Genomic DNA, 24,883 nt, shown 5'->3' on the forward strand with positions numbered 1-24,883 from the left:
TAGCATGATTCTAGCATGATTCGCATGAAGCTAACATGATGTTAGCATGATTAGCATGAAGCTAGCATGAGGCTAGCATGATTAGCATGAAGTAAGCATGAGGTTAGCATGATTAGCATGAAGCTAGCATGATTTAACGTAAAGCTAGCATGATTAGCATGATGCTAACATGATTAGCATGAAGCTAGCACTATTTAGCGTGCAGCTAACAAGATTTAACATGAAGTTAGCATGATTTAGCATGAAGTTAGCAAGATTTATTAAGAAATTAGCATAAAGCTAGCATGAAACTAGCATGAAGCTAGTATGACTTAGCATGGAGCTAGCATGAAGCTAACATGACCCAAAGACCCAACCCCCATGTCTCTATGATGTTCAGACCAAGAGATATAAGGCTTTGTTTATTATGTTGCTAGGGTGCTCATATTTGGTAGCTAGGGGCGTGGCTTAACACCTCAATAAGAATCCTATTAAGATTGATTGGATGCCTGAGTAAAATGAGCCCACCCCTATGTCTCTATGACACTCTGGTGCAAAGATATCCATCTGGGCTTTTTATAATGGAAGTCTATGGGAGATGTTGCTAGGGTACCCAAAATTGTTGCTAGGGGCGTGGCTTAATAGCTCTGGGGCGATCCTAAGAGAGTAATTGGATGACTGAGTGAAATGAACCCACCCCCATGTCTCTACGACACTCTAAAGTGAAGATATTCCATCTGGGACGCTTTTATTCCCTTATATGGGCATGTTTCCTGCCCCATTATAAGTCAATGGGAAATTTTGGGGGCCTCTCACACCCCAGGGGTACAGCTTACACCCCATTTTGATGTATGTTCTTACAGAGCCTGTCAGCCTCCTTAAATGTGGTAAGCCACAAGTTTCTACAAGTTTCTCACTCGCAGCTAGGACCCGTCAAAGTTTGTCTCCATGTTAAGTAAATGGGAGTTTTGGGGTCTTTGAGCGCCCCGTTTAGGAATTCGGAAGGTCCCATCAGTTAGAAAAGATATAGCACACTAAGTCAGACCAGTCTTAAGGTCCGTGGGAAATTTGGTGCATGTAGCTTGAAAGCTCTAGGACGAGTTAGTGTCAGAAATTTTGGGGTGCTAAGAAGAATAATAATAATAAGTTTAAAAGCAATAACAATATGTTGGCTTTTTCAAAGCCAACATAATTATAGAGCTTGTGGTACCTTGTGCTATAGAGGAAACATCAGCACTGAGAAGTGATGCATCTGTTGATGTTGAGGATGACGTTGATGGTGTAGCTGGGAAAATAATTGGAAAAAAAATCTGAAATTACCTGTTTAGTACATTTCACCATTTCACTGTTAGCATATTGAAAGAGGTCACTATAAACAGCTCAGTGAGAGAAATTCACTCTACCTTCATCAGTGGATGTATCTTTAGGAAGAGCCTGCGCGCTGACAAATTTAAGCAAAGCACCTTGAGAGAGAAAGAAAAGATGGTAACACTTTATAATAACAATCATATAAAGATGGTAAATTGATAGTTAATTAATCTTTAATTGTCATTTAGCTGTTAGCAAACAGTCTTTTTACTGTTAACAAACAATGAAATTATAATTAAATGACTAATTATTAGTAGTGTTGTAAATTAACAGTTTTTGTAACACACATATCTATCATATAATATATTAGGTATCGGGTAATGATTAAAAATGCTTGTAGATCTTTAAGAAACCATTTTTAAAACATCTATAAACATTACATAGATCGACGGACCAAATATTCCTAACACTTTGTTAAGGGTTACTAACTTAGTTGGTTTGTAAACTGTCTATAAACATAGACAAAGTTGCAACAAATGACTATAATACTTTGTTAAATAGTTAATAAACAGTAACAGTGAAACATGCGAGTTGTCCTGATACTGTACTTGTAACAGTGTAAACATTGCTACACAGAATAAAGTAACTGTTCAAGATCTGTTGGTAACTTATGTCATATTTGCATAAACTGTCACTACTGTATATCCTGACACTAGCACATTAGGATATGCTATGAAAAAATAATGTTCCTCTGCCTCTTTCTGGTAAATAACGTATAGATTGTTTACAAAGTATTTATTAAGTAAAACGATCGGTTTGCTAACAGTTAAATGACAATAACTAAAGATTAAATAACTAACAATTTACCATCTATTAATGATGGTTATTATAAAGGGTTACAGAAAAGATATGTTAGCAATAGCATTTCCAAATTTTGATATTTATAAGAGATGCGGCTGCTTTCACAAACACCAATGCTTAAAAACTTCCCAAGCTATTGTTTGATGCACAGAATTTATCGTGTCGTTTTCCTAACCCCATTTGGTAGATACATTATTTTGTTAAATAGATTATCACGGTGTGGAATAGTTCGTTTCATTAACACTTTCATTTAAACCTATTAGCTACAGCAACGTCATGGAATTAAACAGCGATTTTGAAACAGATCTGCGTCTTCCTTATCTCGTTAAAAACATATTACAGTATATGTAACCATATTCCATTTGTTCGAGAAAAAAGTTGACTAACTGTTCGTTACAAGCAGCATTTGCTGTCAGGCAGGTAACGTTATAGCTAACATAAACAGATTTTTGCTACTGCCTACCTGCTGCAAAATTACATCATTTGCACAAGACAAGTTGAGCTATTTCATCCAATGTAAATTATTACTTACCACTATCTTGTTTTTTCTTATACTCCTCTTCCTTTCTTTTCTGGCTTCCAGAAGCATAAATCCGCTTCATGATGACTGCCGAAGTTTTGTATTTTGCCGGCAGCAGAGATCACATGGTTGGCTGGCTGCCTGTTGTCAGCGACTAGTACTGAGAGGGGGCCCCCTTGAGGGGGATTCCGATAATAACAGTGTCATTGCATTTTACTGCATCGTATTGACTATCAAAGGGACACAGTTTGTCGTTGTCTTGGGGCCCCAGAAAATTCCGGGGCCCCAAGCAATTGCTTGGTTTGCTTGCCTTGTCGCGACGGGCCTGGTTGAGGTCAAGAAAAATATTTATGACGCTGTTATAAAACTATTTGACAGAGTATTAACAGTTTATGACATTTTTATGACAAATTATATTTGTATCACTGTAGTTGAGGTCAAGAAAAATATTTATGACGCTGTTATAAAACTATTTGACAGAGTATTAACAGTTTATGACATTTTTATGACAAATTATATTTGTATCACTGTAGTTGAGGTCAAGAAAAATATTTATGACACTGTTATAAAACTATATGACAGAGTATTAACACTTAATGACATTTTAATGACGAATTATATTTGTACCACTGTAGTTGAGGTCAAGAAAAATATTAATGACGCTGTTATAAAACTATATGACAGAGTATTAACACTTAATGACATTTTAATGACAAATTATATTTGTACCACTGTAGTTGAGGTCAAGAAAAATATTTGACGCTGTTATAAAACTATTTGACAGAGTATTAACACTTAATGACATTTTAATGACGAATTATATTTGTACACTGTAGTTGAGGTCAACAAAAATAATCATGATGCTGTTATAAAACTATATGACAGAGTATTAACACTTAATGACATTTTAATGGCAAATTCAATTTGTATCACTGGTAAAAAAGTGCTCAGTTATGTTGTCTTGGCAATGTCAAGTTGTCATGATAAGTTATGATGTATTGGTTTATGTCAAGTTGTCATAACAAAGACATCTCAAACAAGTCATCTTTGCATTAAAAAATTACATAAACAAATGACACTTAATGACAGTTGTCATAAATGTTCATAAAATCTCCTTCATTTTCATGACACGTGTCATGTCATGATTATTAAGGTGTCATGTCAGTCTTATGAACACCCCTTCAAGTAAAGTGTTATCTATCTTCTTTTGTGTTCACCAGAACAAAGAAACTTTTACAGATTTGGAACAACATGAGGTTGAGTAAATGATGACACAAGCTTCATTTTTGGGTGAACTATCCCTTTAAAGAAGTATGCATGTGGACAGATGTGTTAGCTAATAGATGGGCAGTAGTAGGTTCTAGGGATTTAGGCCATAGCTGTATCCTATCTAGCCATTTGCTGTAAAAATTGCTGTAAAAAATGCCACTGGTTCGGGTAGGACTCTGCCTTATTTTCTTGGGTTTGTCTTGGCTTTGTCTTGCACGGTGGGTTTGGGTAAAAAGTGATTCAGGTCATTTGGGTCGGGTAAATTTTTTTGGACCCAAGCAAACCTCTACTACCCTAAACCGAGATTTGGCCGTAGCCGTATCCCTTCTAGCCAGAATTGCAGTAGTGTACACAAAGTGGAATACATTATTCAGAAAGGCATGGATAATGGCTTCAAAATGAAAAAATGTATCCTTCCGAATTATTGTAAAAATATTCTGCATACATACAGAGGCGTCATGCCCATTCAAACTGCCCTGGGGGCATAAGAGGGCATTAACTATAAAAATATATTATCATATATTTACAACTCCACACCAATTTAAGTTTGAGAATTTAAATACAGGGCCACTCAATGCAGTGTTTGCAATACAGTACTTGTGCATTCACAATAATGTAGATGGTTTCTATGGAAACTCCAGGAGAATGTCAACTAAACATCATTAGATTGTAAATAAATAACTGATGCTCTTCAGCTTGGAGTGGTGTGTTTATCAGTCAGTAGTGATCTGGTCACAAGCATCCAATCGCATCACATACATCTGCAAGACGAGGATCTTTAGGGTCAAAATAAGTGATATAATAAGTCAAACAAATGTAAATTGCCATGTTTTTGACTCTTTCTGGCACATAGACACATGGATTGTGTGGCAGTTGCATTAAATTGTGAATTGTAATTGTGTGTTTTAAAGCAGAAGGGTTGCTAGAATAAAATGCAGGGGTTCAGAAGTTTGATTCCCAGGGTACACACAAAAATCTACATTAAAATGTATTACAACTTTGGATTAAAGCGTCTGCCAAATGAATATGCAAATAGTTACGCTACCTTAACCACCGAATATTTATATGGAAATAAGTATTGGATTGGTTGCAAACATTTCTGTTAATAAAAGCTGACATTGTGATGTTGGTAAAGCACACCATCTAGTGCTCAGTGACGCAAGTGCACTTAAAAGACTATGAGAATATGTTTCTTAATATTGAACTTGATCAAATTAGGGCTGTGTCAAATGATTAATTACATACAAAATAAATGTTTGTGTTTGCAATATATATATATATATATATATATATATATATATATATATATATATATATATATATATATATATATATATATATATATATATATATAATATATATATTATATATATATATATATATTATTTAATAATATAAATAATAATATAAATATATATGTGTGTGTGTGTGTAATTATTATGTATATTATATAAACACACACACACATACATGTATACATTTAAGAAAAAAATTATTTATTTTTATCTATTTTTATTTATATATATAATATTAAATATATAAAAATATAAATACATATACACATGTAAATATTTCTTAAATACATACATGAATGTGTGTATTTATATATATACATAATAATTTCACACAGTACACAAAAATATATTATGCAAAAACAAACTTTTATTTTGTATTCGATAAATTGAGATTAATCTTTTGACAGCTCTAGATCAAATATATTTTACCGTATAACAATGGATTCGAGAGTGAAAGACAACAGACACAAGATGATCTGAACTGGTTTATTGATGACCTCTGTAAACAGGAGCTTCCAAAATTCATGAATAAAAACTCTGTTTTAACCAGCATTCGGACAAGCTGTCAACATTTTGTCTTTTTTTCGTTCTATTTTTGTTTTTTATTAAAAAAGTTAGCATGTTTAAACTCTTTGCATATTTACCATTTACAATATACAAGTAAAACGTCCCTTCAGTAATCCGATGAAATAAACACCATTGAAATCAATATTCAGTCATGGCAGAAACCTCTGTGGTTCTGTAACACATTCAACAAACGTCAAGGTATGAATAAATGCAAGCGCGCACACTTTCACCTGACAAATCTCTTTCAGTTTCAACTGAGAGAAATACACAGGTCTCATGCACTTTCAACTGTATGTGCTTCTTCATCAAATATAATATGTCCAGCAAATGTTACATCCTAGATCTGCATTGTCAACTAGGTTAAAACCATTAGGAAGTCAATACATCAACACAATTACAGTGCATACTGTTGCAGGCAAAGCCATTATGTTGAAGTCTGTCAAAACGAAAGAAAAGGCACTATATGAATTACAATTGCACCCTTGAAATCTTTAAAGCTTGCAGTTCACACTTCATATCCTTCATGTATGAAACAATATCAGTCAGTAGGCTTCAAAGCCACAGCAGATGTACGGGATTTTTGCAGCAGAACTTTACATCCCATTGACTGAGGAAATGTAAAGGCTTGCAAATCCTGATACTGCAATTGCATGTTTTCATACTAAACCATATACATCCACACAAACACTTTAAATAAATAACATTGGTCTGACACAAAATGACATTAAAAGCAACATGATTATGTTTCAAATGCAGACACGCATCGCCTTCACCGCCTCTTATTTCAGTCAGTCATCTTTTAGTCTGAGAGGATGTACAGTACAGTACAAAACAGAGAGGGGTGTGCTCAACAGTGCCCTCTGTTAAAACATTGAGCGAATTGGTTTACACTACACTCTGCATTATTAAAGGAGCGGTTCACCCCAAAATGAAACTTATATTTTACTCACCCTCAAGCAGTGGTGACTTCTCTTCAGAGGGGCAAGAATTAAAAAAATGTGTTCGGAGTGTCAAGTGTGGCTCGTCATGTCGAAATACGTGTTCGGTGTGTCACGTGAACCTATGTGCATCACGCGTCAAAATACTTGCCTGCTGCACATGCATCGAAAGGGTTTATGATAAAAAAGACGTTCAAAGAATACTCGCAAGACACTCACTTAACACTAAACACTGAGTATGCATGAGATTAAGCGAGTATCTGGCAAACGTGAGCGTCTCTTTAATCATAAACACCTTTGAAGCAACCGCAGCAGGCACTTACCCCGACATGACACGTGATGCACACAGGTTCACATGACATGTTTTGGCGAGCTTTGCATCGTGCGCCCTCGGAAAAGAAGTCATCGGCCGCCACTGTGTTTATATGACTTTAATTTTTAAGCCAAACACAGTTAGATTTATATGAAATAATATCCTGACTATTCTTAGCTTTATAATGGCATTGGATAGTGCCCCGTTTTTGCAAATTCGTTTTTGTAACCTGACCTCAACTCTCATGAACATGTGTTTAGCCATAGTTTGTAAAGTTTGAAATATAAATGAATACATTTAATAACTGTACAGATAAGTATTTGATGGATGCGTTTTTGCAGCTTTAAAAATGGGGCACTATCCAATGCCATTATAAAGCTGGATATTATTAAATATAACTCAGACTGTGTTTGGCTGAAAGAAGAAAGTCAAATACATCTAGGATGACTTGAGGGTAAGTAAAACATGAGCTAATTTTTTTGTGTGTGTGAACTATACCTTTAAATATTTTTAGACATTGAAAATTATGGCTAGTTTAGAAGAAGCAAAGCTTCTGTAACAGTATTTATACTTAAAAACAAAAAACTTTTATACATCGTCGGCACAATTAAGGGGACTTGCTATAAAGCTATACCTTAGACCATTTTTAAAATTCTGAACAATTAATCAAGGTTTTCATCATTGCCGAGGCTACCGTTAGCATTAAGGTGCTATAAGTGCTCTTGCTAGCATCTTGCTAACCGAAAACAAAAAACAAAATAACTGTTGGGTTAGGAAGACCAGATTTATAAACAAAAAGCATTCTCGTTTATTCTCGTAGTCAAAAAGTGCTTAAATTGGAAATGATTCTGACCGAGGGGCGTGAATGTTCCACATCGAGCAAGTGCAAAAATCGACGCTGCTGAATGCGTTGTACTGTATGTGAAGGAATCATTATAACAAAATAATCTATACAAATATCATCATCTTCATAACAGGCACTGTTGAGTTGTCACAAGGATGATATACTGTTGATAGGGGGGGCAACATTCACTTTTCACTGAGACTAGTTTGTCTATGTCGCCCACGGGCCAATAGCAGATCCTCGCTGGGTGGCCCCGGGCCCTTCATAGCCATACTAGCCCCAACCATAGCTGGGTAACTGCGGTTTCTTCTCATCCCTGAGTTTAGCACTGGCAGTCCTGCTATGGGTGAGGTCACCGCAGCGTGGGCACCAAACGGTGGTCCCGGTCTCCCCATCCCCACCACGGGCCCCGGGGTAAGCGTTCTGGGAGCCAGGCTAAACCTTTTCACCTTGTCCACCAGTCGAAGGTTTTGCACGCTAACCTCAGTCTGACACTGCGAGTCCGATCGAGCCCTTTCGTCCGCTTCACGCACTTCTTTCAGAATGGAGCTGGCCGGCCGCGAAGCCAGAAAGGTTTCGTAAGGGGGGTCTGAGGGACTGTAGCCTACAGGCAACACTGGGCTGGTGGGTTTAGATTTGCTGGGCGAGTTGGGAGGGGTGGAGGGAAGAATGTCCGAACCCGGATGAGAGGGTGTCGTAGATGATGCGGGGGCTCGATCCACCCGGTCCCAGCTGTGAGGGTTATAGACAGCAGCAGATATACCTCTGTCCTGTAGGAGGCGCACGAGGCCCAGAGAGGTACTGGTGGTTTTTGTAGAGTCACGGAGGTTGGTGAAGCTCTCCGCCAGGCTGAGCCGGCGAGGTGTGCAGGGGGTTGACACGGGGGTTGAACGCAGACTGCTGTTGGACAACACGCAGGAGGCCAGTGAAGGACCTGACAACAGGCTGAGAAAGAAACGCTTGATCAGTTTTTGGATATGGATGGAGAGCAGCATGCCAAACCGTGCATTGGTTATTATCTCATCATGCAACAAAAACACAATTCATATGATTATATTAATTCCTCTAGCTTGAGCTATTTACACATAAATCTGTCCCGTCAGCACACAATCTCCCACAAAAACACTCAGGTAAAAGGTGAAGAAACTTTGAGCTGGGTTACAGAATAGCAAAACTCCCATGACACCTAATCTAGTTGCACACTGGTCATGCTGTTTCTCCTCACCCCAAGGGGGCGCTGCTTAGTGAGCATGTTCAATGTCCGTCACTAAAACAACATGATAGAGAGGGGCCTCCTCATCCTCATCCTCATGGCATGACCTGCAGAGAGCCAATCACACAACTGTACTGGCTGCCGTAGAGATCAGGCGAATTACGTTACGCAGGCCATACGACCTTATTCAAGTGCCGCCATGCTGAGTCCAAACCAAGGCTGCGTCCGAAACCGCATACTGTGACAGTAGGTACTGAATTAGATGAAGGCGTATGGCCAAAATGGTACACTTGATGTGGACATCTGGTTTAAAAACTTTTGCTTGCGGTTAGACCACATGGGTCCCTAACACACTGCATATTTATTTGGTTCTCACTTCACCTTTTAATGCTTAATCCTGTTCTCTACATAACACAGTTTAGTCATTTACGGGACTGACATCCGCATTCTACAACCGAATTAACTCCTGCAAAATGCAGATAGTGACAACCGCATTTACAGAAACATTGCATTCGGTGTACATAACCGAACTGAACAACTAGTAGTTAATAAAGTGTTTAAATGTGCATCATGGACATGACAGGTCTCTCTTTTGAAAAAAGAAATGCCTAGAAGGGGAAAAAGTCTTCTGTATGTGCGTTGCAGAAAATGATAGAGACACGAGCGTTTGCTGACTAGTGTTGCCAGTTCTTGCACGAAAAAAAAAACAGCGAAAAAATCCAATATTAAACCAAAATAAATCCAAATGCTTTACCTCAAAGATAAAAATATTGGGACCGGAATCTTCACACTTTAATAACACCAAAAACTTGATTGCTTCATGAGCCAAAAGCCATAAAGAGTTAAGCGCCAAAACGGTATGCAGCCACGGACAAAGTCAATGCAAAGACGCGTTTAGACACGTCCTAAAACGCGTCTTCGCCGCAGGTTTAAAATATTTAACTTGAGCGAAAAATTCGCAGGAGGCGAAGTTAAATTCCGCAAGTAACGTGATGCCCCGCGTTTTGTGTGTACGTAGCATTAGGCGTGAATTGCGCGAATTGAGCGTTGCCGCTGCAAACGCGCGAGTTGAAATATTTGAACTTTGGCGAAAAAACACGCCGTGTTAACCAATCAGTAGCTTGCTCTAGTAGTGACGTGATTACAGGAAGCGAGCGGGGTCGCAGAAGCCCCTCCCATGACGGCAATTTCCGTGTGACAGTGATGTGCGGGTTGATCCGAAACGATTACGAGTCATCCAAAAATATTTTTAATGATATTCGGGTCGCGATCGGTCGGGTCGTTTGAAATAAAGATGCCGGTTAACTATTTTAAACAATTACTACTTTTAAAAAATGCGGGCCAGGGAACGGGTCGGGTATACTATTTATTTATTAGCTGTGTGAGTTACGGGCCGGTTAGTTGAAAACGTCGGTCTGGTGCGGGTTGTTTATACATTGACCCGCGCATCACTGCCGTGTGAATGTCTCGATGACTAGAATTTCACGCACGGCTTTCATGCGCGAATGAAGCGAGTAAACTCAAAATGTTCAAGCAGCAAACTAGAAGCGGTAGATGCAAATTTGATGCCTCAAACATGGCTGGTGTGAACCCACGGTGAGACAGCGCGCTTTGGAGCAGCGTCAAATACGTAAAATACACAACGCCAAGATGGAGGTTTATTGCAAAACAACACTTTTAAATTATTTTGGTCAAAGCTGTGAGTGATAAGCACACAAGACGGCAAAACGTTGTTATGGTTGTCTCCGTGTAAATCATCACATTTTCGAGAGTGAGTCTTGTTCTGTACAGACATGAAACAAACTTTTAGGGGATTCACTCCAGCATTTAAATGCGGTTGTCACTCCCGAAAGTTTGCAGTGTGTACGAGGCCATGGTGTCTTCGTTGTCAGTTTATGGCTTGGTACTGTGCTTACAGGTGCCCACTTTATGGGCACTACGAGCCTTTTACCTGGTTGCACTGGTGGACAAAGTGGACTAATATATGCATTTACATCTGCTCTTGTTTTATTGGAACTTTCCAAAGAAAACCTAAATAAAGTATAATATGAAGTCTTTAGTATTTGGCAAGTTAAATAAAAATAGTCGGAAGAGAAGTATAATCTCATTGACAATAATAATAATTAAACTAAGATTTATTGATGGGGTTTTGAAACAGTATTTTACCTGGGCGTGACTCTGGTGAGCTCATCTGTAGGGTGAAGTATCCTGCAGGTGGTGAAGGTGTACGTTGAGCTGGTGTGTGACATACATTTACCAGGGAAATGCACTGGAGACAGCAAGAGAAAAGAGATGAACATTAGTACACAATGACACACACAAACATACTGATATATAACACACAGGGGAAGTTTAAACTGCTTCAGGATTTGATTGAGCTCTTACAGTCCAATATAATGTGACTTTTTGCTGTGATTAAAAATGTTACAGTAGAGATTTCATGTTTAGTTTTGTTTGTTAAATAAAGTTACACATCAGTAGTGATGTTGTGGTTGTGTGTTTTATCCTGATGCAGTTTTAAACAGATTCATACAGCAGGAGAGATTAGAAGGAAAGATCAAATCAGACGATCATCATTTCTATTTTTACAGACAAAATTACAAAATCTAAATTTAAATACATGATTCATGATTAAATTAATCAGAAAGAAACTCGAAAAGGCTTTAAAGGGAGAAGTTCACCCAAAAATGAATGTTTGCCCACCCTCCTGTCAATTCAAACCCAAATGACTTCTTTTTTTAAAAACATTTTACAATAATGTTGCATTTGTTAACATTAGTTAATGCATTAGCTAACATGAACTAACAATACAATTCTTGTTAATATCAGCATTTATTAAACCATTTTTTAATGGTTTCATCGGACGCACGGTTACATGCCTGAAATCAAAGGTGTTAATTTATTGGTCTTGCTAGTGCACAGTAAAAATACTTTGCTGCCTTAAATTTTTTGTCGAATCAACTCAGATTTACAAGTCATTTCAACTTACTATTATTTATCTTGACTAGAGATGAATTTTTATAAGTACAGGCGAGTTGACTTTTCTCAACTATATTTTATAAGTTGTGACAACTCATCTCTGTTGACATGACACGTAAATCTGAGCTGATCCAACAAAAAAATTCAAGGCAGCAAAGTACTTCTTAGAGTGTGGCTAAACTGATCTCTGAAACAAACACCTTGTCGAAATAAAATGTTTCGGTTTGCTGAGCATGCATCACCGTTGTGCGGAAAAGTTTGGCAGCCAGGCAAGAATCAGCTGACATGACATACATTAATTTGACATGCACTGTAAAAAACTGCATTTTTAACAAATCAACATATTTTTGTGTTACTTTAACTTAACAAATGAAGTTAAAGAATTTCAACTTGTTTTAATAAGTTATGTCAACTTATCACAAGTCAAAACCTAAAATTGTCATGAACCTGTCAGCTCTGTATGTATTTTCCCTTATTTCATGTGACAGGATCATGGCAGCCCTTATTGTTGTCTTGTTTTGTGTGGAAAGTCACGTGGTCTGTGCTAATGTTTTGTGTACCTCGTGCTGTCCTGTCTTACTGTAAGTCTTGAGCCCGCCCCCTTGTTAATTATTCATTATTAGTTAATGACCTTCACCTCTGTGTCCTCGTTCCCTCCTATTTAATGCCCTTGTGTCTACGGTCTCGTGCTGGTTCATCTTCCGATGACGTTGTGTGTTCCTGCCCTGTCTCGTCCTGCCCTGCTAAGTGTCACGTCACATTGTATCATTTGGATTATTGTTCTGTCCATCCCCTCACATGACAAAAATAGTAGGTTGAATTACAAAACCAAGTTGTTGTAATTTCAAGCTGCATTTTTTTTACGATAGCTCAGTGTATAGTAGTTGATACGCGTTTGATATGATATCTATATCTATATCTATATATCTATCTATATATCTATATATATATGAAGAGTTTGGTTCCAAAACGCAATAAATCCATTTTGACAAATTTTGGTAAAAACGTGTTTTCTATACCAAGAAAGTGACAAGATGAAAACAACTATTTTCTGTTACAAACTTTCACACAGCATCTTTAGGTTATAAAAACATAAAAAATTCAAATCCATAAGTTGATTTTCAAAGATTTATTATAAAAACGGATTATTTTTTCCACAAAATGCAATAAATCCATGACAAGTTTTTATTCAAAATGCTATAAATCTATTGAATCAATAGCCTATATAAATGTGCATTCATCTTTGCCATGTTATATTCATTTAGTTGACTAGTTGTAAACACTAATTAAAAATATAAAAATTAATGTTATTAATCAAAACACTTACTTTGTCATATTAAGAACCCTGTCATTGCGGTTACTTGACGTCTTCGCTTAACGTCTTTCACAGAGATCAGCTGTAAAATGTTTTTGGTCCTGCTCGATTTTCGTTGACTTTGAGTAAAATTATGGAAAGTTTTTCATAAGATCCTCTGGGGTCAATGTGTTAGCATGACAGAAACTTAATGCTGTCGAGAGAACAAGCACCCGTCTCCCGAGTGCCTTTCAGGGAAATTATTAGATCTCGATGGCTTACGTTTCTTTCCCATCACAGAAAACCATCACAGGATTATCAATGCAATTAAAGTATTATTTTGTTTTGTTTGTTGATCACAAAGTACAAAGTAGATGAGGAAAACTAGGACTCCATGTACTCAGCGCGCCGCCATGTTTGTTTACATTGCGTGAATGGTGCGCTGTGGGATTTATTGCGTTCTGTAAAAAAGGGGGAGTGGCGTTTATCGCATTTTGGGAAAAAAGGGAGAAAAGATGACAGAATAACACGGCGGATATTGGATTTTGCGTAAAATTAAGAATTTACTTTTAACTACTGACCTGATATAATGCTGATTTTGGCAGTAACTCATTTTTTTCAAAAATGGCGTTTATTGCGTTTTGGAACCAAACTCTTCATATATATATATATATGGAAGTCTATATATAGACACAAAAGCCGTAGTTGCATTTAGTACACAAAAGCCGCTTGTTTATGTTGTTGCTACTAAAATGTCTATAGTTCAAAACTTTTGATGACCTGACGATTTTTTTAGGATTTGAAATTTTGTAATTTGTTGTCATATTGGAGATTTTTTATTTTACTGAAAATAGTCCAAAATGAAAAAAAAACTTGTGCTAAAGAAAAGTCATATAGAGGGTATGCACATGACGTCACGTGGAAAAGTGACGTCAATGCATACCCTCTATTGATTTAAAAAGACAGAATTTTTGGGTGCACTACCCCTTTAAATCCAAACATGTTCTGAATGTGCGAGCAACTGTGTACCAAACAGCAGATAATGTATCTGTCAGGCCTGACTTTGAAAGCATGTGAAGTGTGTTTGTGTTTAATGGTGTGAATGTGACTTTGTGTCTAGTGATGTAAGAGTCGGTTCCCTCACATGACTGTGACTTACACAGTCCTGTTTTAAATAGCGCTCTGACACTTAATACTGCAAACACACTTGAACCTCTGACCGAGGTTAGATACATGCTGGGACTCACTGATATGTGTAAAGGACGTCCTGTGGTGTTTATGTGCCGTACAGTTTAATAACAAACATTTTTGCGATCAATGTGGATCTCACATACAGGTGTTAATGGGCACATGTGGGATTGTGAGTGAGTGGATAAATCTAGAAATGTTGCTGTTCCCACAGATTCACAATTGAAATGTTATGTAAGAAGACCGTTCAGCCAAGAGGAATCTAGAGTTGAAAAAGTAAATTTAGGATAAAGTACTGAAAATGAGAATAAAGTCTAGCTAATAAATCCTGATCTTTTATGAGCAAATGTATTATTATTCCAAAACACAGAGTCTGTTATTAAGTATTAAAGTTAATCTCACATGGCATTTTACCTAAAAATTTACGTGCAATAATACTTTTTTACAGTGTATATGACCTCTATAAACTCATCTATCCTCTATTCTCATTTATCAGCATAGGTAAGAATAAAGAAATGATTAGAAGGCAGAATGGCGGTGAAATGGTTAAATTAAAAGTCTATACTCATAAACAACATGGCAGCTGTCGTCACAGGTGAGGTAGTGCTTGATGTGCAGTAGAGGTGTGTGCAATCTGCAGCTGAACAAAGAGAGAACCAGCTCATCTCAGACCCCAGACGGGGGTTTGTGGGTACTCCACTGGAGCATCAGCCTGTATTAGTGGATTGTTTTCAACCCACTCCCCTTCCCCATGCCTGTCTGTGGGGTTAAGGTGGTCTCTCACCAGATGAGACCTCCTTATCTCCTGCCTCCCCTCGGTCTGGCACACCAAGGTCCTCTCCGAGATGATCCTCTTGGATGTTGGAGTTGTCGGTTGGCGGCCGTCGGGAAGCAGGTGAGCAGGGCAGAGAGCCCAGGTTAGAGGTAGAGATGCCGGATTGGGAATGCAGTCCTGGATCGTCTTCCTCCAGGTCGGTGAACTGGTACACCTCCTGAATGTCCAGCTCGAGGGGACGGAAGCCCTTGGTCACCACACCGGGCCGGGTGTCAAGGATGCCGCCCAGGTGGGGCTGTGCTAACTGCTGCCACGCGTGGAGAGTGGCCGAACCTGAGGGGAGATATGAGGGAGACAGAAGAGATTAGATCACAATTGTCATAAGAAATATGAAAAAATGCTGTCGAGATTTATACAAAGACTGAAAAGGAATAAATTAGCATCTGTAAGAGAACTTGAAATTTATGAGCAACAGAAATATGTCATCATATTTATAGAAATGTTTTGATTTCAAAGCTTATGGTTAAATGATGATGACTTGATAAAAAAATAAAATCAGCATTTCAATGATGTATGTTCAGATAAAATGTATTGTTATGTTGGCTTGAGAAACTGATATTCGACTTGAACTTTTTCCTCGTATTATTATTATTATTATTATTATTATTTCGAGACCAAAATTATCAACTCAAACTCTTCCTAGAGCTTTCAAGCTACATTGCATCAAACTTTATACTTTCTTAAACAATCAATTGCAATGGCATAATTTAAGTTATTTTCAGTTGACACAGCTCAAATGTGTTTAAGTCTAGTCAATTGTTCACAAACTTTTAAGTCATCTAGTTATAAAACTATTTTAAAAAATATTGAGCAAAGACCAGCAAATACCTTTTCAACATAAGGACCATTCACGATCATGCTTAACTATTCAATATGAAGTATTATTCATTATTAAGATCATTGATTTCATTCAGGTCTTCATTTATAAAGCGTTTAATTTGTCGCTTATATTTTAGAGCTGCAAGATGTGTGATATATTGATCGTAATATTGCAAATGTGAATATTGAAATGGTTTACATTAACTGCATTAAAGGTGCAGTGTGTAAATTTTAGCACCATCTAGTGGTGAGGTTGCGAATTGCAACCAACGGCTCAGTCCACTGCGCACCCCTCGCTTTTGAAACACATAGAGAAGCTATGGTAGCCGCCACCGGACAAACATGTCATCGTCAGAGACAACTTAGTAAAAAATGTGTCCATTAAGGGCTTCTGTAGAAAAATGGTTGCACAAAATGGCGACTTCCATGTACGGGGACCCTCGGTGTATATAGATAAAAAGGTCTCGTTCTAAGGTAATAAACGCATAACGGTTCATTATGAAAGGTCTTTGTACAACACTGATATTATAGTTTTGTATACTTCTAAAGCTTACACACTGCACCTTTAAGTGAAAAGTTACAGGCAGTCAAAGTTTTAGGTGGATGCGGATAGCAAAGAGACTGGTGAGACAAAGATAGTGTTGTGTTTTTAGTAAAAATGTATTTTGAAATGTATGATGGTTGTATAATTTCAGGTTTTTTTTAATAGAAAAAATAATAATTTAACTTAAACTGAATTAACTTAAAGCATTTTCATAACGCATATTGTATATCGCTTTAAAAAAGTTATCGCAGATTTTCTTCAATATTGTGCAGTCCAATTATATTTAGTAATTTAAACTAAAATTGTTAAGCATTGATATTAAAAACATTTACTTTTAAAAGAATATGCGCTTGGGAAACTAGGTCATAATGCTAGCAGTCAAGATTTGGGGCACACACCATCTGTATATTTTAGAAAAATTGATAACAGTCGACAAATGACAAAAATTTAATTATGGAAATTACATTTAGTGTAATAATAAACTCTTTATTAGAGCAGTTGTTGGCTGCTTTACCTTCACTATATGGCCTAATTTTTATTTTATTTTACTTCAGATGGAGATTGAGCATTTAAAAACAAGATATATATTTAGATTAATATTTAGATCACATTACTGTATTATTAAAATAAATTGTGTACCCAAACTATTGACTGCTAGTGTGCGATTATAGTCTGTATTGTTTTATGATTTTGTTATGGTCAGAAAAAGCAAATGAAGAGAAAAGAAGAAGGAAATTAAAGTTGCGTTTATTACAAAGCTATAGAAGACAGACAGAAGGTAGAAAATAAAAGTATAAACACACACTGACAAGACAGTAGGAAAAATACATGAGGATAGAAGGGGGCTTAAAAATATGCTGTATAGAAAGTTCACATGCATTTGTCCTAAAATTATTTACTATTAACGTAACTGTGCATGTGAGCCAGCAGGGGGCACTAGAGAGAGAATTACAAACCCTCACTTACAAATAACTTCTCTTTTTTTACCACATTACCATCTATTGTGGAAGAAATTAAACAAAAAACACCAACAAAATTGTTGAAGGAAAAGTATACATCAAATTCAAAAAAGTATGCATGCTTTTTGACTTTCTTAGTCAATAGGGAACGCTGTTTAGGAAGTCTACAGTCTCTATAAATACAATAAATATAGTATGTGTCATAAAGTGCATTGCATGTGCTGTAATTTTTTCAAATTTAATCCCATTCAAAGAAAGTTAGACCTTTTTGCATGAAAAACATGCATGACAAGATTTTTTAATATAGATCTCTATTTGCTAAATTGGTAGCGAATGACGATAGCCGTGTTATATCTAATATATCATGTAGCAATAATCGTCGTTTTGATCGGTGAAACTATTTTTTGTTTATTTTGTTTGTTTATTTTTTAAATCCAAATATTAAATTATGCATCTAAACATTTATTAAAATAATAATAATGCAATTGGTATGAATAGTTCTGATTTTATTAACTATTTAGGTACATTTTATTGGCCCATCCGAGAAGCTAATTATTACAGATTGTTAAGTTTTAAATATGGATACTTTTCTTACAAAATCGCATCAGTTACCTCCAGAAGTCCTTTATTTACCCACTGGAGCCGTGTGGATACATGCACATTTTGTGCTTGAAAGTCGTGGACCCTGTTTTCTACCGTAATAAAGCTCAGAAGAGCCAAGAAATTTACTAAAATAACTCAAACTCTTTTCGTCTGAAAGATGATGGAAATATGTATCTCAAATGGCTTGGGGTGAGTAAATCATGGGGTAATTTTCATTTTTTGCTGAACTATCCCTTTATCTTTTTATTACTGTATTAACTATCCCTTTAGGCCTTTATGCTTAATGGATGAAAATGTAAAGTTATGCGAATACTCATATATTTACTATGTGTGTATCTAAATCTCAAACCAGCAGCGAGGCTGTGCATGTCTGAAATAGAAAGAGTGTTGTGTAGACAGGTCCTCAGCACTGTGGTGCATGAGCGTCCAAAGAGCATCTATCAGTAAGAAGGTGACTGATCGGGGTTTGACTCGTTCACCTTCCAGAGGTTTGACGATCTGAAGTTTCTCGGGCAGATAGGATCGGGTGCTGTAGATGGAATAAACCGAGTGCAGGGTCCCCAGAGACATGATGCTCTCGGCTGGAGTTAGAGGACCACCGTCTTCACTGCCACTCCCACAATCTCTCTCATCGTACGACAGGTTCTTGTCCTCAACCAGGGCGTTGAGTTTCCTCTCTCGCTCCTCCTCAAAGAAACGCCGCTCGCTCAGGTAGTTGTCCCGGCGAAGGGAAAGACGACGCAGTGCCGCCGCCAGGTCATGGGACCCGGGGGTGCCAGGTGTGCCGGGCTTTCTGTTAGAGTCATTAGAGCTGGACACAAATATTACAGGCAAAGAATCAGACAATTGTATTGTATTAAAAATGTTAAGTAACCGCCAAATAGAGCATTTTTATTATGTCACATTAAGGATATAAAAGATCTTACCCATCGTGAGGTGACTGGGTGTCCAGCATTAGACTACTGGTGCGGTTGTCCATTTCGCTTCCATCTCCTCCGTACATGCTTGATCTAGGTGTGCTCCGACAGCTAGATCCCCTCGAGTTCATACAGGATGTCTGATTGGACCCTGGGATGTTCAGAGGGGAGGGACCCAGGGACCGCTGTCGAACGGATTGGTTGACGTTACGCACTGTTTGGAAGACTCTCTTTGGGTGCAACCTGAACAAAACGTAAAGATATAAAATGTTAATTCACAAGTGGAACACACAAAAAACATAAATGTTAAAAATAAATTCACATCTAATACATAATTAGAAAACATTTTAATAATCTGAATGGCATTCTGTCTTGGCACTGGTATATGGGTGATTCTCACGAAACCATTGAAACACCACGGCACTAATGATTTTAGCTTTAAAATGTGTAATATAGTAACATTAAAAAGCATCAGAATTAACACAATACTGTGTTCTACCTTGCACAATGTGTGATTTCAACATAAGAATTTATAATTGTACATTTTATCTCATTTTCTGCTGAAATTCTCATTACCGCAATGTGTCCGGCTGTGTTTGAACATGCGTTATGCTGTAATTTAATCAAATTAACACAAATATTAAGAAAAAAAATAAATGGATGTTTTGCTAGACTACTTTAGATGACAGAAAAAATATTTACTGAATATTCATGTATAATAATAATGAAGAAAAATTAGGAAAATGATGTGTCCATGCCTGATGTTCTCATCCTCCGCAACACTTTTTGAGAACAGTTTAAGCACACATACAGAATTTTAATAAAGTTTGATTTTGAGTGACCAAACACATGGACCAGTTACTTCAAGATGGCTACCAGGTAAGATAATTTTTTTACAGTTAATTTGAAATATTGTCTTGTCAGAATGCTTACACGACATTTTGATTATCATTACCGCAACAGATGCTTATTAAATGTTAATTTAATTAATAGAAGCATAATACTTTGATTTAAATGCATGTGCAGAATCTCCAAATTATGTTCTTTCAGGTTTGTCATGTCATTTTGAAAATATGTCAGTGTTGATGTTTTCTGACTGTTGCGGTAATGAGATTTTTTAGGACTAATTTTTTAAATCATGTTACAAAAAGTGTTAAATGATAAGTAAAAGTTTTTAAATTAATGTTCCCATTTACTCCAGTTTTTCAATGTCTGGTGGGAAAAAAAGTAAATTTAAGCAATTTTTACATTTTCATGCTTGACATTTTTAAAACCAAGTTTTCGTGAGAATCACCCATATATATAGTACAAACAAACATTTGATTTTACTTTGAATTTACTGACAAACTTAATCTTGTGAAACAGCGTACAGGACAAACCTTTGCTCCTCTACTTCTGGATCAGACATCTCAATCTCTTTCCTCATGGTACCTTCAATTTCAGCAGCTAAAGAGTCCTGTTACAAACAAGGTGTCAAACAATGCATTGATACAATCTGTTAAATTGTTTTCTGATATATACATAGAAGGTACGTGGCTTTATTAAGTGCAAAAAATGATCCAGAGACGGATTCACATGTCCATTTACAACCCTATAGGATTTGTCCTCAGAATGAAATGCTCTATTATTACATTATTTGAAATGGTCATGAAAAATAATGTTGAGCTCTGCTATGATTGGCTGTTTCTCAGAGCAGTTCAGTTCAGTAGCTCTGTGTGTGTGTAAACAGATTGAAAACCCCTGATCTATATAATACTCTTGCAGTTTGTCTCTCACCATTGGGAAAAGGCCGAGCGAGTGGAATCTGCGTGGTGTACTGAGAGGCAGAGTTTTATTCCTGAAGTTCTTGAGTTCCTCCTGAGCTTCATGAAGCATCTCCATACATTCAGCATACTTGTCCTCCAACTCCCTCAGCTATAGAGACACAGAGATGAACAACAGCAGTGAGTCCATGTCTGGGAGTATTCAGTACAATTCAAACAATACACATTCATATCTGTGCAGTATATTTTATTGTGTTATCAAGCCATTTACTGTGTTTGTGTGTGTGTTTGGTGTGTTACCTCTGATGTCAGGGCTCTTTGGGCATCTTTAGCAGCTCCCAGATGCTGAGTGAGTTCTTCGTTTTCAAGTGCAAACTGACAAACAACAAACAAACATTAAGCATTCATACTGTACCCAGATATTTGATTGTTCTTATAACTCATATAGTACAGACAAGACATGCATGTGTAAGAGATAATGTATGTTTAGTTTGATTGGTAGTCATGTATAGGACTTATTGAGCAATAAACACACCATCACAAATTAAACAGCTACAAAATTAATTAAAACCAATTAAAATTAAATACTGATTTGAGTGCATTACATTTGTTTAATTTAGAATGTACATATTTTTTATGTGAGAAGAAAGAGATAGCAGTTATAAGGGAGACTAGCCAAATATATACAGTACTGTGCAAAAGTCTTTCCGTGGGTTCACACCAGCCACGTTTGAGGCATCAAAATCGTGTCTACCGCGCCTAGTTTGCCGCTTGAACAGTTTGAGTGTACTCGCTTAATTTGCGTGTGAAAGCCGCGCATTAAATTCTAGTCATCAAGACATTCATGGGAGGGGCTTCTGCGACTCCGCTCGCTTTTTGTAATCCCGTCACTACAAGAGCAAGCTTCTGATTGGTTAACGCAGCGCGTTTTTCCGCCAAAGTTCACATTTTACAACACGTGCGTTTGCTGCAGCAATGTTCAATTCGCACGTGCGAATAAGGCAGATTCACGTCTACCGCACCACTCTAAACGCCTCATTCGCGCCGTGAGACCTCCAGACAGCATCACCAGCTTTGTTGTTTTAGCAAAGTTTTAATGTCCATCCATATTTATTTTTCACTCTTTTTTAAGATACGAACAGAAAATACAGGAAATATGTACACACACAAAAAAAAACATGTTTCACGTGTGCCTCTGTATAATAATAGCGGCATCGGGTCTCGGGTAATTTAAAATGAATGTGTTTTTGCCGAACGCGCCAGAGACAACCCAAACTATCTTGTTTGTGTGCGCATGTGACATCGTGTGACTGGTGGTAGGTTAATTTTCTCGGGTCTAATTTTCTTGGGTTTGTCTCGGATCGGGTGTTTATTAAAAAAAAATTTTTTTATGAACATCAGGTTTGGGTAAAAAGTGATTTGGGTCATTTCGGGGCGGGTACGTTTCTTTGGACCCGAGAAGACCTCTACCTAGTCTCGCTTAGCCAGACCTTCAATACTGAAGGTCTGGTGTTTTTCGCTGCTTTTTCTGGACAAAGCCCGCCCGAGAGCTGTTTAACCGACATGTCAAACAACCAATCACAGTTTGTTTCGTCTAGCGTCACATTTCGGCTCCCCACAATAACGAACCGGCTGGCAACATGTCAGTTATTTAAATAACCAGCCGGAACCGAATAGCATCTAAATAAACAACATTACTGACCATAGGACAACGTTAAGCACTTCATCAACAGCCACACCAATGAGACACTCCCGTTAAACGTCTGTTTGAAGCATATCTCTTCACTTTGTAACACCTACAAGCAATTCAGGACAACCAAACTTTTTGACTCCACTAACTGCCTCAAGCAAAACTCTTGGACGTCTTTTAGAGAGTCTATGCTGCGAACTTTGCATCTTTTTGAGAATCCAATGTTTAGCTGATCATGATAACTGCTCATTATTATCCACGTGAACACGACTGATTCTCTTCCTCAATGGAACGTCAGAGCTTTTGTTTTCCAGGGACCGAAACTAATCGCGACACTCGTGTCTCCTGGAAATCCGGTTTATTTCAACCAATCAAAAGACGACTTTAGACATTCTCACAGGGTTTCCAGAAAAGTGTACGAAAAACATCAGACGTTCAGCCAACAGTCTGTGGGCGTGACGTCTGAGGCTGAGACTAACCTCTACCAGGGACAACAGTGAATCATATAGTTTAGAGTCAATATACAATACTATATGACCACAGAATAAAGAAACAAAGTATCCCAATAATTTAGTTAACAATATTTCAAGTGAACATAAAGAAGAACTCACAGATTTGGCTTTTTTCTGCAGGTCCACAATTTGAGAGAGGAGGTGCGTGATCTCCTCCTGCTGCCGGGAGGCGTCCTCTGTTTTCCTCGCCAACTCCTCCGCGATGGTGGAGATCTGCAAGTTAGCATCTCCTGTGGGAGAGAAATACAGATCATCTGTATGAGGGCACATTAAAACCCTGCATATTAAAAGGAAAATGTGCTTATATCCCTAACAAGGATACCCATGATTGTGATTATAAAGTTGTTAGTTGTAGATTAATCAGTTTAAAGCTGCAATCTGCAACTTTTGCCTCTCTAACGCCGTCTCTGTTTAAAACATAAAACTGCAAGTTATTTGCAAAGTCTCTTTACGTGAGTTGAAATTAAAAGAATTTAAACTGACAATACCCACAACATTATACTTAACAGGATTATAAATATTACTACTGTATTGCCTTTCCATTTGAAATTGGTGTGAGTTTAATAGATAGTTTTACCAAAAACTAAAATGTTGCCATTATTTACCCAACCTCATTTTGTTTGAACCCCCAATGTCTTTCTTTGTATCTTCAAAACCTAAACACAGGTTTTTAAAAATGCTGTTTGGTGTTTTTTGGTTACTATAGGAGTGGATGGTGACCACCTCGGACAGTTTCAGCAGTAATAACATAAACAAGCGGCTTTCGTGGTGAACATGTAACTTCCAGTAAACTCCGCTTAGAATAAATAACAACAAAGTCCTTTAAAATAATTAGTTTATTTATATAACAAGCAAAAAAACAACATATAGATTACCTGGGAAGCCAAAACATTTATTATTCTCAACAAGGTATTTGTTCAAGAGTTCAGTTTCAGCAACTAGTCAGACCATTAAACAAACAGAAACCGGAAGTAAAGTTCTGACCAGACGCATAATCGCGTCACCGCACGATGAAACGGTATATAGTAACCAGAAAACCCTTCAAGATTCAAAATGACCCCAAAGTGTTAAATAAATAACTCCTCTGGACTTGTGTCATATATTATAGGTGTCCTGAATACATTTACTCCTTTACTTTCTTGCTGTGGGTATCATGGTAGTTACATATTATTATTTAAATTTAGATTTTTGTGAAAACTATCCTTATAAGGAGACAAACTGTGTTTTCGTATTCTGGTTAGACAAAAAAAGTACAAATTGAAGCAAATTATCTGTTTAATCACGTTTCTTATTTGAAACAAATGCATAAATAGAGAAGCGTATATGAATGCTGCCAGTGTGTAAGGGTTCTGTCTTGTCTTGTGTTAAGGTCTTTTATTTTGAAGTCATAGTTTTCATTGTCAAGTCTTTTATTTTGATACTGTTCATTATCATGGTTATCTCTAGTTTCTCTGATGTATCATGTTCTCATTGGTTCATTATCTGTATATTTAGCCCTCATGTTTCCATTGTCTATTGTTGGTTATTGTTGCTTGTAGTGTGTAGTGTTCTTGTCTGGTTTGTTGTTTTGATATGCCCTGCCACGAGTTCTTGTTTCTATGTTTGTTTTATTAAAGTTATCTGCATTCAGATCAGTCTTCTCATTTCATGTTTGGACTAGTGTGGACACAGTG

At 37.1% G+C, this 24,883-nt stretch overlaps 1 protein-coding gene and 1 long non-coding RNA gene across 7 annotated transcripts in view; both read right to left on the reverse strand.

Moving 5' to 3' along the window:
- Nucleotides 1-1,167: 1,167 nt before the first annotated feature.
- Nucleotides 1,168-2,919, reverse strand: LOC129413412 (uncharacterized). Its single transcript, XR_012371700.1, has 3 exons — nucleotides 2,681-2,919; nucleotides 1,383-1,442; nucleotides 1,168-1,264 (listed from the first exon to the last, which is right to left on the reverse strand). It is a non-coding gene; the product is annotated as an uncharacterized lncRNA (long non-coding RNA).
- A 2,785-nt stretch (nucleotides 2,920-5,704) lies between these two features.
- Nucleotides 5,705-24,883, reverse strand: part of trak1a (trafficking protein, kinesin binding 1a) — a 55,821-nt gene continuing 36,642 nt past the window's right edge. For 5 of the 6 annotated variants that reach the window (XM_055209524.2, XM_055209521.2, XM_055209523.2 and 2 more), the window contains 9 exons: nucleotides 23,310-23,440; nucleotides 21,309-21,383; nucleotides 21,022-21,159; nucleotides 20,625-20,701; nucleotides 19,255-19,488; nucleotides 18,808-19,139; nucleotides 15,353-15,676; nucleotides 11,274-11,376; nucleotides 5,705-8,839 (listed from right to left, as the gene is read on the reverse strand). In XM_055209524.2, the coding sequence (XP_055065499.2) occupies nucleotides 8,080-8,839; nucleotides 11,274-11,376; nucleotides 15,353-15,676; nucleotides 18,808-19,139; nucleotides 19,255-19,488; nucleotides 20,625-20,701; nucleotides 21,022-21,159; nucleotides 21,309-21,383; nucleotides 23,310-23,440 (2,174 nt within the window). In that variant the 3' untranslated portion in view covers nucleotides 5,705-8,079. Of the gene's footprint in view, nucleotides 8,840-9,119; nucleotides 9,215-11,273; nucleotides 11,377-15,352; nucleotides 15,677-18,807; nucleotides 19,140-19,254; nucleotides 19,489-20,624; nucleotides 20,702-21,021; nucleotides 21,160-21,308; nucleotides 21,384-23,309; nucleotides 23,441-24,883 lie in introns of all 6 variants that reach the window. The other variant, XM_055209527.2, reaches the window with a different exon arrangement.

This window comes from Misgurnus anguillicaudatus, chromosome 10 (assembly GCF_027580225.2).
Source record: "Misgurnus anguillicaudatus chromosome 10, ASM2758022v2, whole genome shotgun sequence".
NCBI classification, from domain to species: Eukaryota; Metazoa; Chordata; class Actinopteri; order Cypriniformes; family Cobitidae; genus Misgurnus; species Misgurnus anguillicaudatus.